This window comes from Rhinopithecus roxellana, chromosome 18, assembly GCF_007565055.1.
Source record: "Rhinopithecus roxellana isolate Shanxi Qingling chromosome 18, ASM756505v1, whole genome shotgun sequence".
In the NCBI taxonomy this organism is placed as follows: domain Eukaryota; kingdom Metazoa; phylum Chordata; class Mammalia; order Primates; family Cercopithecidae; genus Rhinopithecus; species Rhinopithecus roxellana.
Window position 1 is genome coordinate 98,836,998 of NC_044566.1, and position 12,245 is coordinate 98,849,242.

Here is a 12,245-nt window from a genome sequence, read left to right on the forward strand (position 1 = left end):
TAAAGCAATTAGTATTGTCCCTGGCAATAAGCACTCAAGAAATACGAGTTGGCAGTTAGAAATATTGTTGCGTTCCTGAAAGAGGCTCTGGGAATGACTTCTAATAGTAACTGCTTTAATAAAATAAATGATTTCCAAAGGAGAAGTTGCCAATCATATTCTAGAGGAAAAAGTTATTTTAATTTCTAAACTTTACAACCCTCAGGATGTCTGGCCCCAATTAGGAGCTAGCTTCTGGCCTCACCTGGAGCTTGCCTCTCAGAAGTTAACCATATTTCTGGTTATGTAAATACTCAGCCTCAGTCTGGAAATCCAGAACTTCAAATGTGACGAGACTGTTTATCAATAGTGTCCTAGGGTTTCTTTGAAAAAAAAAAAAAAAAGATAAATTCAACCACCCAGTTCTTAGCTAGAATATAGATTTTAGACTCTACTTCATGTTATTATAATTTCATGGATGTGGCTTATATGGTAAATGAAACTATGTATTTCTAAATTTAAAAGTAAATTCCATTCCCTTGATGAAATAAAATCTCTTTTCAGAATACATCTGTTCCACCAGCAAATCCTGTTGGTGTTTCCCATGGAATTTGTCTAAATTCCAACCACCTTTACCTCTCCATGATATTTAAAGCTGGCTTTAGTTCTTCCTTAACTCTGTCTTCCACATTAGGCTCCTGGCTTCCTTTCCCTCTTTCCTGAAGAGTCTTGTTGTTCTCTTCTTCCTCTCCTCTTCCTTAATTCCTTGCATCCTCTTTTCTCGGTGCCAGCCCTACCAGACACACTATTTTGTTTCTTCCATTTTTTTGACCCTTGGTCCTGTGTCCTCTCATGTGAGTGGACTCCTACATGCCCTATATTATCCTTCCTTCCTTCCTTCCTTCCTTCTTCCTTCCTTCCTTCCTTCCTTCCTTCCTTCCTTCCTTCCTTCCTTCCTTCCTTCCTTCCTTCCTTCCTTCCTTCCTTCTCCTCCCTCCCTCCCTCCCTCCCTCCTTCCTTCCTTCCTTCCTTCCTTCCTTCCTTTCGATGGAGTCTTGCTCTCTTGCCTAGGCTACAGTGCAGTGGTGCAATCTTGCCTCACTGCAACCTTTGCCTCCTAGGGTTCAAGAGATTCTCCTGCCTCAGTCTCCTGAGTAGCTGGGATTAACAGGTGTGCACCACCATGCTCGGCTAATTTTTGTAGTTTTAGTAGAGACAGGGTTTCACCGTATTGTCTAGGCTGGTCTCAAACTCCTGACCTCTGGTGATCTGCCCATCCGGGCCTCCTAAAGTGCTAGAATTACAGGTGTGAACCACCATGCCCGGCCTCCCTATATTATTTCTACTCTTGATTTTAACATTTCTTACAAAGATATGTATCATATTGAAGCATATTGTTTATTAACAGCAATACTGTAATAATGTAGTTGGAAAATTTTCACAAAAATGTCTGATTTACATTCTAGTAATACAGTCCATCTGATCTCTTAAAGAATTTTTAATAGAATACTTGACCTAAACTGTAGTTAATAACAATGTATTTTATACTTGAAAATTGCTGAGAGAGTAGATTTTAAGTGTTCTCACTACAAAAAATGATAAATCTGTGAGGTATAATGCATTTGTTAATTAGCTTGATTTAACCATTTCACAATGTATACATATTTCAAAACAATCTTTTAACATCACATGTATATGCAATTTTATTTGACAAATAAAAATAAATTTAAAGAAGATAATCATTTAGTTAGCCCATTCTTTGAACTGGGCCAATTTCTTTTTTTCTTTCCTTTTTTTTTTTCCCTTTCTAGAGCCAGGGTCTCATCCTGTCGCCCAGGCTGGAGTGCAGTGGCATAATCATAGCTCACTGTAGCCTCGACCTCTCTGGCTCAAGTGATTCTTCTACCTCAGCCTCCCAAGAAGCTGGGACTACAGGCTCATACCACCACACTGTGCTAATTTTTATTTTCTGTAGAGATGGAAGTCTCTCTTGCTGTCTAGCCTGCTTTTGAACTCTTGGACTCAAGTGATCCTTCTGCCTCGGCCTCCCAAAATGCTGGGTTACAGGTGAGAGCCACCACACCTTGCCTCTTCTTTTAAATTAATGATTTTTATGACTTCATTAAAGATTTCTTAAATGAAACTTTTTTTATGCCACTGAATTGATTCATACTAAACTGCTAGCATTGTTTTTGTGCCATCATTACAAGTGTCAATATAGCCCTGGGGAAAGGCAAATCCTGTTTGTTTTATCATAAGGAATAGTTCTGATTTCTCAGACTACTCACAATGGTCGTGGGGGTCCCTAGAACACCATGAACCCCAACTTGAGAAGTACCATTTTGATTTGCAAAGTTATTCCATAAAACCATATTATTTCTTCTAATCTAGACATTTTATAGATGAGGATGGAGCACTAAGGGACATTTCAACACTGAGTATATATTAGGAACTTAACATTTGTCTTTGTGGTATCAGTGAGTAAACTAGACATACCTAAAATCCAGGTCCCCTGATATCTGCTCCTGTGTTCCTTTTATTAAAGATTTATTTATTTTTCTAGGTTTGGATGGACATAGGGAACCAGTAGCAATGTAAAGGAGGAACATCTAACTGTCTAACCTCCACACTATGCCACAACTCCATCAATTTGTATGGCGGTGAGTGACATTAGTTACCCTGACTTGTTACACTACAAACCTTTGTGGGAGTGATTTCAGACATTGGATTTAATATACGTAGATGATGCTCTCAGAAATAACATTTTTTAAACTTGAAGCTGGCCTCCCAGTCATCTCTCTGTGTGAACAGGCCAACTCTCCTAAAAAAGGAGCTCTTTTAGTTTTAAGTGAAGAAATGTAACTCCACAAAGAAAGCAGGGTGCGGGAGTGAAATGACCAGCCACGCAGCAGACTCAATACAAACTGGTTGAGGATAAATAGCGTAACTATTACAGAAGCGGTTTCTTTTTTCTTTTTCTTTTTTACCTTTAAGCTCTGTTGGATTGAGAAGGCATGGTTTCTTTGCTTGAAATGGGTCCATGTCTTAACAGTTGTTTGCAGCTCACTCACCGGTGCATTTGCTTTTTTTCTTTATTATGTATTCAACAAGCATCTGCCTACACTTCCTATGTGCCAAGTGCTGGGCTATGTTCTAGCTACACAGCTGGGATTCCAGCCACTCATGGAGTTTCAGTGAGTGCAGTCAGGAGAACACTGGTAGGGAAAAGAATATCAAACAAATACATATATAATAGATGCTGTGACAGATTTCTGTGATAGAGAATTGCAAGACGGACCTACTGAAAGGTGAGAGGAGTGAAAAACATTACAGAAGAGAGAAGCTGCAAGTATACTCAAGGAACTGAGAGACAGACCATGTGGCTGAATAAGTAAACAAAAGGGCTAGTGGTATTAAACAAGGTTAGAAGGTAGGCAGGGGCCAGATAATGCAAGAGCTTGCAGGAGTTTTATTCCATTCTAAGTACAAAAGAAGTTTATTCCATTCTAAGTACAAAAGAAAGGCACAGTGGGGGACTGGGGACATGGAAGGAGGTGGGTGTGGTGCATGACCTTGTTGATATACTTGTTGATATACTTGTAGAAATACTTAGGTTACTGGATGAAGAACAAATTGGAGGGGGTTCCAGAGTGGAAGCCAGGAGACCAGTGAGGAAGCTGTCGCTTTTAGAGAAACTGAGGATCCTTGAAACAAATATATAATCAATGATAGAAACTTCCTGTTCAAATATGTCCAGGCCCTGGGGAAGGAGAAGTTTCTTCCTGTTACTTATTATTGTGTGGTGCTATGTTATGTTAATTAATTCATATAATTTCTGATCTGTTCAGTGTCTGTCTCTCCTCTTAGAAAGTAAGCTTAGGGCAGAAATGGTGCCTTGTTCCCTCCTATCCCCAGGACAAAACCATGTCTGCCACATGGATTCTCAATAAATATTTGCTGAATGAATGAATGAATGAATGGAATGAAAAGGGTAAAAAAGAATACTTTACTTGGAAAATGTATGCACATGCACCAATGGAAACAGACACCTACTTCTAAGAAGTTGTGATGGTCTCAAACTGCAGATAATTTTGTCCATGTGTTTCTCCTGTCCTATTCTCTAGAGCTGTTTTTAACATTAACAATCTTAGCACCTGATTACTTGAGGACCAATGGGATACCATGCCTCTCAAAATAACATTAATTGGTTTCTAGGCACAGATTTGAGAGGAATGGATGATTGCTATTTTTCCACAGGAAAGAAAGAAAATGGCCTTTCGTGCAAACCCCAAACATGCTATTTCCCCAACAGGTGATGGTAATTTGGAGCATCCTCCTTTATACAGGCTACCCTGAGCTCATTAAAACCCCCCAAAAGGCCTATGAAACTCTAGCTCATCCAATCTCCCAGGGAGAAAAAGGGACCCAGGCCAGATTCTTTCCTCTCCTTCATCCTACCAGTTCACCCTGAAAAGCCAAAATCTAGTTTGACTCATGCTTAGCCAAGGAGACCTAGTAGGAATCCGTGGCTCTTTTTTCTGCTCTGCAAGGTCTTCCTACTACCTGCATGTCCCCTCCTGCATGATTATATTTGAAATCTCTTTCACAAAGGATTTTAAATATTAAAGAAAGCTAATCATGCAACTCTTTGCCTGACATATTTTAGTGTAAATGACTTTCAATTAAAATGCAATCACTCAGTCACCAGGTTTAAAGGACTGATACAGATTTGGTTAGTGTTTCATGAAAGGGAGACTAGTCAAGAGAACAGAAGGGCATTGTGCAGGCATCACTATGGGAGAAAAAGGTTGGTGAAGGAAGAGGCAGGAGACCCACTGCAAATTTCTCAATTTTGCTTAAGGTGGGTCCTGTTTATCTTCAACTGTATGGAAACAAAAAAAATTGTGCACCTGGCATTTGTGTTGTGCAGCTGCAAACCCAGGAGCTCTGTCTCCTATGATTTATGAAAATGTGCTACTTTTGTTCTTTTCATGTGTGCTTGACTTCATACAAAGGAGCATTTTCCCCTGAAGATTCGTTAATGAAAGTTACACCATAGTCTTAAAAGGAAGTCAGATGGGATGTTTAATTATTTACAATTGAAAATATAGAACATGTGCCTGGTCTGCACAGCCGAAGATATAATTAGAAGTTGCTAGAGACAGAACAGGGCGAGGGTGTGCAGACATTTCAAACATTAAAAAGAAAATTCCCCCCAAATTGCTCACAAATGTGAGGGATTAGTCAACATACTTGGGGCTCTCTGAAACTTTTTGGCAGCCCATAATTTCTTCGTGATTGAGTAGTTGCAAGCTAAAAAATTGCTTTCCTTCTCAATGCCATTTTGTTAGACATTTTTAATGAAGTAGCAAATTTGTGGCTCAACAGGAAAAGCTCACTGACAGCATATTAGAATTTATAAGCCCAGCCGACATATCTAGTTACTTCGTTTTTAGGTTACCGCACCTGTGTAACGTCCATGTATTGGCAGATACATTACTAATGCAAATACCTTGGCAGACACCTGCATGCTGTTTTCTTGCATGTTCATAATGGCTTCAGAAATCTTGACATCTATTGGGTCCATGACCGACTCAATGTTGAATGGCCCCTCCAGTCGCTCTGCCACCAAGAGCATTGCATCTGTTAAAATACAGGAACATGATTTATTTGCAAACTGGGAGCTCCAGGTTCCCAACCTGTGTTTAAACATTGTTAAAAGAACTGGATGAAAAATAACCGTGCATTCACGTTTTTAAATTTGCTTTCATTATAGTACAAAATGAAATAGATGACTGAATCTTAATGATTGTATTTTGTTTGAAGATTCAAAATTATTTTATATGTCTAGAACCAGGGCTGAAAATAAGACAATTAGTCCAAATGCAGAATGTTAAATATATCTACTGATTCCACATGAAGTAAAAAGAGTATTAGGTCAGGGATCAGCTGCATTTAGAAAAGGAGGTCTCGCTTCTCTTCTTCTGGAGTCTGGGGAAAACTGAGAATATGAGGGAAGAAGTGCTGATTTGTGAATTTGGATGCACAAAAGTCAAGACCCAATTGAAGCATATCTACCTGTGTGAAGCATTTCTGGGTCTCTCAAGATGTATAGATCTGTCTGGATGTGATCACACTACTCAGCATTCCTTTCAGCATTTGCACTTTGATATCTTTTGGGGGACAGGGGAGCTTCTCTGATTTGGTTTTGTATATTCAAGGCCTACTATGGTACCCACCACATTATAAGCTCTCAAAAAAGTTGATGAAATTACACTGAACTGAAATGAACGCAGTATTGCTTGGAAGTATTTAGTTTTCTGTTGAAGATATCAGTTATATTCAAAGTCTGAAAGTTACTGTGGCCTGGGGGAAAAAGGACAAGTTTTTGGGTTGGATCATAAGGACTTAACATAGAGTCACAGTTCAAAGTTATGGGGTTGAAATCATCTCTGAGCAGGTTCTCTTCTTGTTTAAATTAAAACACTCTCACCTTTAGTAGAACTTATCTTCTATAGGTAAGGTGAGAAGCTGTTTGATTTGTATCATAAAGTGGGGAAGTTTCCCTTTGGTGATTTCAACGTTTCTGTTCCACACTGAACCCTGACCATGGTACTAAGCTTGCAGGTTCTGAGGCCTGCAAACTCATTTCCCCCAGCCACAATAAAAGTGCTCAAGGTAACCCTTTCCTAAGCAGGTGCCTTCTTGGCCTTGGGAAAAGGCAATCCTATTGATGACCCAGCACTATTCAACATAAAACTAAATGGCCCCATTTGCCCAAACTACCAGTTCCTATATTTCTATTCATTATCTCAATTAATTTGCCTTGTTATATAAACTAAGATAATACATTTTTGATATAAGTAGGCCCTATTTATTTTTCTTTTAATGTAGACCACTAGTCAGAATATGCTGCTTTATGTTGTTTCTTATCTGGTTTATGCCATTACTAATTTTTTAAAAACACAATATAAGTAAAAACATGAAATAAAATTAGATTCTCCTTTGAGGACTCCAAAGCCAGTATACATTGGCTCAAAACTTCGGGATCATCCTTAGTGAGACCTTTTGCAAGCTTAAAAATTTGCTAAGGGTAGACTTCATGTTTTTTTAATTACCCACAATAATAAGAACACTAATGACTATTATATTGATTAATTTCAGTAGTTCTTACTAATCAAAATACCTTTTGATAAATCATTAAACAGTGTGAATGTATGCAAATACATTGAAATACTGGATTCCTTTTACTAAAAAACACACAAATTGTTCAAATTCTTAGAAAAGCTCAGAAAAAATTGTATGTGAAACAGCTAGATAAAATAATGTGGATGCACTGACTATAATGATACATAGGTTTCTGTGAAGAATAGGAGGAAGACTGACAAAGGGCATTAATAGTGTGTTTTTGGGCTTATATTTTTCTGATGACAGAGTTGTTTGTGAAAAAAAGCTACCTGATAGAAGGCCAGATAAATCTACACAAATAACATGATGTCTAAAAGTAGAAAAAAATTTAAAAAACAAACATATTTGTATTCACATGATATAATCACCCCCATCCCCAGTTCCCTATTTTGTTCTAAATATTCATGACATGCAAGGAAAAGCAGCTTTTCAGAAAACTCCTCCAAAGTTTTTGAGGCCACTGTAAAAGGTCAGGTTCATAGCTACTGCCTGTAGAGGCCAAGTTCAAACACATGATGAGGTGACAAAGCAGTGGAAGGTCAGAGCTGTCCGCCCTGGGACTTGGAAAAGACCTCAAAGTGAATGGTGGCTCTTCTTTGACCCCAGGCCCCAGGTGGAGAGAGGGTCTGCATGGCCCACTGAGCAGCCACGTGCATCTGTGCTTGACTGCTTTGCTTCCCACCTGCCAGGCAAGCCTGTCACCATCAGTCAAGCTCCCTGGAGGAGAACCTCCTTCCCACCTTGGGGCTGAGGAAAGCCAAGCCTCAGGACATGACACCTCAGCCTCTCTCTCAGCTCAAAGTGAAGAAAACACAAAATAACTTGGTGACATCAAGGCAGTAGTTGGTAAGCTTCTCTGAAACCAGTTAAGTCACAACATAGCATAACTTACTCCAGAGGCTGCCTTCCTGGGCTGTCTTAATTATCTCTGTGCCACTTATATTTTGAAATATTGGGAATATTATTTTTAACTCTGCTCTTGGAGCTGTTTTCTCTTGCCAATTAAATCAGGACAGTTACAGTATGTCAGCTAATGATCAGCGGATCCTTTCTGCTTACATGTCCTGTGTTGCCTGTTTTGTTTCTCCTTAAAGAAGACTGTTGCCTCCCTAAAGCAGTATGTAATTTTTATCTGGAGAATAAAATTTAGATATATTAGAAATAACTGATATATATCAGCATGAAGTGTGGATGTACATAGAGAGACACTGACTCTGTGTTAGTCTAGGGTTGGTGGGGGGCATGTAGCAGCTCCACCAGAGGTGCCCAACCAAAGGCAAGGAGCCAGGATGCGGGTAAAGCCGCGCCTCTGGGCCAAGGCCCTCTATTTGTGTAAGCATGGGGTTTCTGGTTAGGAATGAAGACTGTGGAGTCAGGTGCCCAGGTTTCAATCTAGACTCCTCCACTAAATGCCTGGGAGATAATGTACAAGTCATTTAGTTCACAAAGTCCCATTTTCTTAAACTATGCAACGGAGATTATGACAATATATGCCTCATACTAGTGGTAGGCACAATGAAACGAGATCGTGCTTGTAAAGTTATTTAGTACAATGACCAGCACAAAATTAGCTCCTAACAAAGCTTAGCTTTTATAAGTCACCACCTCCAGGCACTGTAAGGGGAAAGGAAAGGACCAATTTGTAAGATATTTTGGTGGAAGTATTGACAGCAATTGCTATGATGAATAAGGGAGTAAAAGGCACATGGATGACTTTAAGATGCATAGCTGGTGCTCTTTTGCATGTTAAATTAATCTTTTGATAATAGCTGCCTTTTGATGGATGAGTTCATTAGTGAAAGATACAAAGCTGCATTATTTTCTCATGATGTGCTTCTTTGCCAATTAAAGATGACTGCAATATCTTTGACACTCTTTTCACTGAGAGGTGGGGTTTATGTCCTGTCCTCTGAATTTGGATTGGCTCAGTGACTCCTATGACTGATAGCATGTGGTTGAAGTGACACTCTGCCAGTTTCCAGTGCTAGTATTTAAGAGACCACTTTCTGTCTCTTACAAGACTCTACTCTGAGATCACAGTGCTGGAGGGGGCATGTGTAGGGATTCCAGATGACAGTCCCAGTTGAGCCTAGATCTCCATCTTGCCAAGCTGCCAGACATATGAGCAAAGCCATCTTGAACCTTCCAGACCAGACCATCTGCCAGCTGATTACCACTTGGTGACCCCAGTCAACATCACATGGAGCAGAATAATCAACTAGTTGAGCCTTGCCTGAATATCTGGTGTACAGTGATATGCTTTGGCTGTGTCCCCACCCACATCTCATCCTGAATTGTAGTTCCCATAAACTCCATGTGTCGTGGGAGAGACCTAGTGGGAGATAATTGAATCATGGGTGCAGTTATGCTGTTCTCATGACAGTGAGTGAGTTCTCATGAGATCTGATGGCTTTATAAGGGGTTTTTCCTCCCCTTTGCTCATACTTCTCCTTACCGGTGCCATGTGAAGAAGGACATGTTTGCTTCCCCTTCTGCCATGACTGTAAGTTTCCTGAGGCCTCCCCAGCCATACAGAACTGTGAATCAATTAAATCTCTTTCCTTTATAAGTCACCCAGTCTCAAGCAGTTCTTTATAACAGCATGAGAATGGACTAATACACACAGTACACTGATTTATAATAGTAGGATTGTTATTTTTAACCTGCTAAATTTGAGGATAATTTGTTTTGTGGTAAGAGGAAACTGGAACAGCCAAATGACAATATTTATAAACTACTCAGATATTTTCCCATTTTTGTTTGACAGGACCTAAATGTTCAGAATTCTAGTCAATTAATATTTGACAGATTTAGCATTTATGATGTCCCCGCTGATTACAAACATTGAGATGGTCAAGAAAAAATAAAATGTTGTCCAGAAGGGAACAGAGAATTTGCTTTAACTTCTACAAGGCATTATGGTACACCAAAGGCACACCAGCTAGCCTCAGGTGAGGAACCATATTCCCCTTGGGATGTGAGAGAGATATAGAGTAGGTTTGGAAGAAGGAAACAACTCTCATTTTTGTCTAAGTATTGACTTCATGAAGAATGAAGTCTCTTGTCACAGGGAACTAGTCATTATCTGCTATGTCTGGATGGCATTGGATTAAAAACTATCTTACTGCTGTTTTTAGTAAGGAGAATCCTGAATGTTTATGTTCCCCTACAATATAAATCTTAAGTGTGACTCAATATGACTATACATACACTTTCAATTTGCATCTTGAGAAAAAGAGACTTAAAATCAGAAATGGTTTTCCTGAATGCCACTGACTTTAACCTAGAACATAATGATTTTCAAAGTGTTTTAGACAAAGCAAGAAGATAAACTCATTTTTTAAGAATGATACGATCTTCAATGAGAACACATGGACACAGGGAGGAGAACACACACTGGAGCCTGTCGAGGGGTAAGAGGGAAGGGGAGGGAGAGCATTAGGACAAATACCTAATGCATGTGGAGCTTAAAACCTAGATGACAGGTTGATCGGTGCAGCAAACCACCAAGGCACATGTATACCTACATAACAAACCTGTACATTCTGCACATGTGTCTTGGAACTTAAAGTAAAATTTAAAAAATTTACAAAAAAGATATGTTTTTAAGATTCTCCTAGGTAGAAAAAACCTTGAAAATTCAATTCAAATAAGCTCAACTTAATCTAGTAACTATTTGTTAAGTGCCAAAGAGGGTCACTATAAATTGGTAGGGGCACAGAAGCTGTCCATGGTGCTGCCTTCATGGAGTTTAGAATCTTTTTGAAGTGACATAGATGAAGCATATTAAAATTAAAAAAAAAAAAAAAAAAAAAAAACAGCCGAATTCTACTAGAGGTACAAGGAGGAGTTGGTACCATTCCTTCTGAAACTATTCCCATCAATAGAAAAAGAGGGAATCCTCCCTAACTCATTTTACGAGGCCAACACCATCCTGATACCAAAGCCTGACAGAGATACAACAAAAAAAGAGAACTTTAGACCAAGATCCCTGATGAACATCGATGCAAAAATCCTCAATAAAATACTGGCAAACCGAATCCAGCAGCACATCAAAAAGCTTATACACCATGATCAAGTGGGCTTCATCCCTGGGATGCAAGGCTGGTTCAACATACACAAATCAATAAACGTAATCCAGCATATAAACAGAACCAAAGACAAAAACCACATGATTATCTCAATAGATGCAGAAAAGGCCTTTGACAAAATTCAACAGCCCTTCATGCTAAAAACTCTCAATAAATTCGGTATTGATGGAACGTATCTCAAAAAGATAACAGCTATTTATGACAAACCCATAGCCAATATCATACTGAATGGGCAAAAATTGGAAAAATTCCCTTTGAAAACTGGCACAAGACAGGGATGTGCTCTCTTACCACTCCTATTCAACAAAGTGTTGGAAGTTCTGGCCAGGGCAATCAGGCAAGAGAAAGAAATCAAGGGTATTCAGTTAGGAAAAGAACAACTCAAATTGTCCCTGTTTGCAGATGACATGATTGTATATTTAGAAAACCCCATTGTCTCAGCCCAAAATCTCCTTAAGCTGATAAGCAACTTCAGCAAAGTCTCAGGATACAAAATCAATGTGCAAAAATCACAAGCATTCTTATACACCAGTAACAGACAAACAGAGAGCCAAATCATGAATGAACTCCCATTCACAATAGTTTCAAAGAGAATAAAATACCTAGGAATCCAACTTACAAGGGATGTAAAGGACCTCTTCAAGGAGAACTACAAACCACTGCTCAGTGAAATCAAAGAGGACACAAACAAATGGAAGAACATACCATGCTCATGGATAGGAAGAATCAATATTGTGAAAATGGCCATACTGCCCAAGGTAATTTATAGATTCAATGCCATTCCCATTAAGCTACTACTGACTTTCTTCACAGAATTGGAAAAAATTGCTTTAAAGTTCATATGGAACCAAAAAAGACCCTGCATTGCCAAGACAATCCGAAGCCAAAAGAACAAAGCTGGAGGCATCATGCTACCTGACTTTAAACTATACTACAAGGCTACAGTAACCAAAACCATATGGCACTGGTATCAAAACAGAGATATAG

The 12,245-nt window shown here is 39.1% G+C and overlaps 1 protein-coding gene across 1 annotated transcript in view; it reads right to left on the bottom strand.

Annotated features, from left to right (window-relative positions):
• GPC6 (glypican 6) overlaps window positions 1-12,245 on the bottom strand; it is a 590,829-nt gene that overhangs the window by 115,626 nt on the left and 462,958 nt on the right. The window contains exon 3 of the mRNA XM_030922398.1: window positions 5,492-5,622. Within this exon, the coding sequence (XP_030778258.1) occupies window positions 5,492-5,622 (131 nt within the window). The remainder of the gene's footprint in view (window positions 1-5,491; window positions 5,623-12,245) is intronic.